General features: G+C 55.4%; 1 protein-coding gene across 1 annotated transcript; it reads right to left on the bottom strand.

Moving 5' to 3' along the window:
• Positions 1-602: 602 nt before the first annotated feature.
• Positions 603-3,074, bottom strand: LOC138718542 (forkhead box protein J1-like). The gene is made up of 2 exons (XM_069853046.1): positions 2,571-3,074; positions 603-1,385 (listed from the first exon to the last, which is right to left on the bottom strand). The coding sequence occupies exons 1-2, from the start codon at positions 3,072-3,074 to the stop codon at positions 603-605; spliced, it is 1,287 nt and encodes a 428-aa protein (XP_069709147.1).
• Positions 3,075-4,342: the final 1,268 nt, after the last annotated feature.

Genomic DNA, 4,342 nt, shown 5'->3' with positions numbered 1-4,342 from the left:
ATTCAATTCTCAGCTTGCCTCGTGCTTTACTCGGGAAGAAATGCAGAACTTTTCCAGGGAAGTTGTGGCTGCATCATCCCTGGAGGTGCTCAAGGCCAGGTTGGACAGGGCCCTGGGCAGCCTGATCTTGTGGGAGGTGTCCCTGCCCATGGCAGGGGAGTTGGAACTAGATGATCTCTAAGGTCCCTTTAACCCAAAGTATTCTACGATTCTGTGGTTCTATGATTCTATGATTCTCCCACCTCCACACTCCCACCCCCTCCCCAAATTTGAGTACAAATTGCAACAAGGATAATGGGATTTTTTAAAGGCTTCTTTATTAATTCATAAGCTACAACCTCTCTCAATAAATATTGCGGCTAACATTAAAGGTCCTAAATGCTGTTGTTACTAAACAGAAATTCTCTACAATCTTTGACTTCTCAACAAGTCTAAGGCAAACCACTGACACTACAGCTTCTGCTCACTCCTACCTGATGCCTACTCTATCTCTAATAACCTACAGCGAAGGAGAGGTGAAGAATCCAGTTCTTGGAAGTCCCAGTAGCGTGGGGGGAGCATCCTGCTAAAGCACACATGGGCTTTGATCGGTGACTGGCCTCTTACAAGAGGGAATCCAGATTGATCCAGTTGCTGACATCCGCTATTACAGAGGCATCGTTGACTTCAAACAACTGCTCCGCATTGGCAGAATTTGAGAGGAGATCGCTTGTCCCTTCATCACAGAGATGCTGCAGGAAAGAAGTGGCCACGAAGCTTTCGTCCAGGCTCAGGCTGTTCTGGGAGGACTCAGTGAGGACCTGCTCCGGCCCCTGGGGACATTCAAAGTGGTGCCCTTGTGCCATCAACTCCAGGTTGAGCGTTTTGAGGCTGACTGGAGATAAGAGCTCCAGATCCCCAAAAGTGGAGACCTCTCTGTTCAGGCTGGGGTCAGAGTCCCCTTTCAGGGATCCCAGCTGGGTCTGCTCCTCCTGGCTCAGCAAGGCGGAATTGGAAAGCCGACACGCTTTGGCTGTTTGCTTGGGCAAGGGCTGCTTGCGCTTGAGCCCTCTTTTGCCATCCACTGGATTCCAGTTCTGGTTGCCAAGACCTTCTTCAAACTCTTTCAGCAGCAGCTGTGACTCCAGGTTGACAGAGAGGACTTTATTGGAGGCACAAGCTGAAGCAGCCAGGGAGGCACCACGCTGTGCTTCTTGCTGGGCTTTCGCAGTGGAGGCTGGGTGGATCTGCACTGGGCGCATCCTCTGCTTTTTGAAGGCACCGCTCTTGAGCTGCTCAACGTATTGCGGGTCAAGCTTCCAAAAGCCACCTCTCCCTGGCTTGTCCTTCTCTCGAGGCACCTTGATGAAGCGTTTGTTTGAGGAGAGGTTGTGCCGGATGGAGTTCTGTGAAAAAAGAGAAAAAAAAACAAGGTGGAACAATCATCGGCTGGTGCCGCAACTATCTGCGTGGGGAGGCTGGTGGAGAAGCATCTTTGCAGCCAGGAGGAAGAGGAGGGTCTTTACATCCATGTGGCCCCATGACCAGCGGCAACATGTGGCATCACCATGGTGGACAGCACCATCAGGGCCCTCCTCGCATCCCCAGCTTGACCCACACCTCCTGTTAGTGTTGCGGGGAAAGCGGTTTGCTAAAATACAGGCACATGTCTGCCTGCTGCCAGGCTGACACAAACCGGACGGGCAAAACTGGAGAGGCACGGGGGCTGTCCCACCCCAGCCCTGTGTGTCCCCAGAGGTGCCTTCTGGCCCAGAGGAGCTCCGGGTAAAATCACTGCATCCTCATCAGCCACTGCTTAAAGGAGGTGGGGGGAAGACTATGGGGAAGAGAAAGAAAGAAAAAGAGGATTTTCTGCTTTTCCAGCCATATTTCCTGGTGGGTTAATATATTAATCCTTCCTCCCTGCAAGAACCTTGTGTACCTCCTGCATCTCTTCCTTCTGTCAATGAACACTTTGAATTAAAAGTGTGGTGAATATCCAGCCATGAGTTTGCAAGAGAAAGTCAAGATTCTGGTACTCAGCTTCTCCCATAGAGTCCCTCCCGTAAGTTTCCCAGCACGGGGAGTCTGGGGAACACCTGTGGCCCTGGAGAGGGACCAAGGGCTTCCCTACCTTTCTCTCTGGTGGGCTTCAATAGCCTCCAGACACCCACTTGCCCAGGGAGGTGGTGGACAGTTCCTGGGCGGGGGGCTAAGAAAGGTTTAGCTCAGCCCTGCCTGGGGGAGCAGTGGTGCAGGATAGCTGGCACGCTCTGGATTTGGGCTGGGAATAACTAGAGCAGAGGGAGGAGCAACCCAGGTGCCTCCTGCCCCACCACATTCTAGAAAGCCACCCGTGCTGGAGAGTGTCCTCTGAGATGGAGCAGGGCAGCAAGCTACAGGAAGCTGAAGTGGGAGACAGAGACACCTTAACTCCAGAGTCAAGAGGAGATGCAGGGACCAACAGCGCAATGGGGACCTTTCCACTCCAAAAATGACCCTGAGCTCTCTCTTACACGATGGAAGCTGTGAAAGGCCCTTCCCAGCCATAAGGGGAGATGGGGCAGGGCAAGAGTTCTCAAATGTCCTACCTGCCACACGGGATCAGCTTGACGGAAGTAGCAGAAGTTGTCGGTAATCCACTTGTAGATGTCGGAGAGGGTGACGTGGGGCTCCTTGCTGGCTTCCATCGCCATGCAGATGAGGGTGGTGTAGGAGTAGGGTGGCTTGATGTAGGGGTTGGTCTGGTAGTCAATGCCCTCCGTCAGCTGAGGGTGCGTGGACACAACGTGGTGCTCCGTCATCCAGCTGGAGGAGGAGATGGGCATGCGGGGAGTGTGGGGCGTTTCCATGCGCACTGAGTCAGTGCCCAGGGGTGAGCACGGTGCGGCAAAGCTGGGGATGCCCTGACAGCTGTGGGGGTCCGGGCTGCTGGGGCAGCAGGAGGAGTTGCCCATGCTAGCGCTGATGATGGAGAAGTCCAGCAGCCACGTCAGGTTGGGCAGGCTGTCGTCCACATCGTCCGAGTCTCTCCTGCTGCCCTCCTGCCCTCTGTCCTTCCCTGTCTCCTCGTGGCTCTGCCACCCCTCAGCCATGCCTCATCGGCAGCTCTGGAATTCACGGGGTGCGTCTGAAGCGGAGGGAGGGGACGGAGCAGATCCTGCAATGACAACAGGGAAGGGATGAGGCTCTCTGAGGACCAGCTGCTCTCTGGCCTGTGAGCAAGGCTGGGACTGGGTGCTCCCAGTGCCGCTGAGTGAGATCCATCCCCGGGCTGCTGCGCACCAGAGCCGTGACACCTCCCCTGGATGATCTACCAGCCCGGAAGCTTGCGAAAATTCACTCAAACCCCTACATCCCAGTATCACCCAACCCTCGTGGGCCCAGCAAGTCTTGGATTCAGAAAGTAATCAATAAAACAACAACGACTAAAACCACCCCTTACGTAACCAACATCCAGCCCTGCTGTCCCAAACAGAGTGGGCGTTTCTCCCACACGTTGCTAAGCAGGACAAAATGTCAAGATGAAAGACCTGGACAAAACGCCTTCAGCTTCCCTCTCTTCCACGTTATTCCTGCTCCTCCCTGCTCCTGGCACCCCAACACAGCGGTGGGGGACCGCGCAGACCCACCCCAGGCACACCCTCACGCAGAGCCAGCTGCCTGTTCAGCCCTCCGTTACTCCCAGGCTGGGGATGCAGTGTCTGCCTTCCCTGCTTTGCTACGAACCTGCGATCCCGTGTCTTTGGGCAAGGAGCGAGCCCGCCGAGGCCGGCCAGGGACGAGGAGCTCTGCACGGGCTGCGCGGGGCGGCTGGGGCTGGAGGTTCCTCCTTTCGAATGACGCTGCGCCCAACAGTCAGCGGGGGGCGGGGCCAGCAGAACCACCTGCCCCGCTCCCACAGAACAGGCTTTTCTCCCCAAAAGAAGCTTCAGGGCAGCCACACCTTGTTCAGAAGCTTGGTGCCCAGTGTCACCACCCGGCCCCTGCCAGCTCCTGTGCCCACACTAAGGGAGATCCCAGAAGCGCTCGTTGCTGCCCTTGGTTCCTCCAACAATATCCCCAAATGGATCCAGGTTGGAGATGAGGCCGTGTCTGTCCAGAGGCCAGTGTTTCGCCTGGCAAGAAACCTTGTAGCTGCCCACAACCTGATAGACAACAAGGATTACCTGCCCGGTAAGACAGCAGTTCAAACCCTGGCTGTCTGCGTGGTCGTTGCATCCCTTCCCTGGATCTGAGAGGTTTCTCTTAAAACAACACCCTGTCTGCAGAGAAGGTCCAAAAATATGACCTGTTTGGGTGATGCAATGGTTGCAATGGGCACCCTTGGGAAAGGCCTGCGGAAGTGACACTGGATGAGTGC

Source organism: Phaenicophaeus curvirostris, chromosome 3, assembly GCF_032191515.1.
Source record: "Phaenicophaeus curvirostris isolate KB17595 chromosome 3, BPBGC_Pcur_1.0, whole genome shotgun sequence".
In the NCBI taxonomy this organism is placed as follows: Eukaryota; Metazoa; Chordata; class Aves; order Cuculiformes; family Cuculidae; genus Phaenicophaeus; species Phaenicophaeus curvirostris.
The sequence above is the reverse complement of the archived record's forward strand: the minus strand, read 5'-3'. Positions and strand labels throughout refer to the sequence as shown.

What these genes read in the sequence shown, in the direction of transcription:
- LOC138718542 (XM_069853046.1), bottom strand. Translation starts at nt 3,074, where the DNA reads ATGGCTGAGGGGTGGCAGAGCCACGAGGAGACAGGGAAGGACAGAGGG. An exon ending in AAGCTGATCCCGTGTGGCAG is followed by an intron (nt 1,386 to 2,570) that starts GTAGGACATTTG and finishes CTTTTTTCACAG; the next exon opens with AACTCCATCCGGCACAACCT.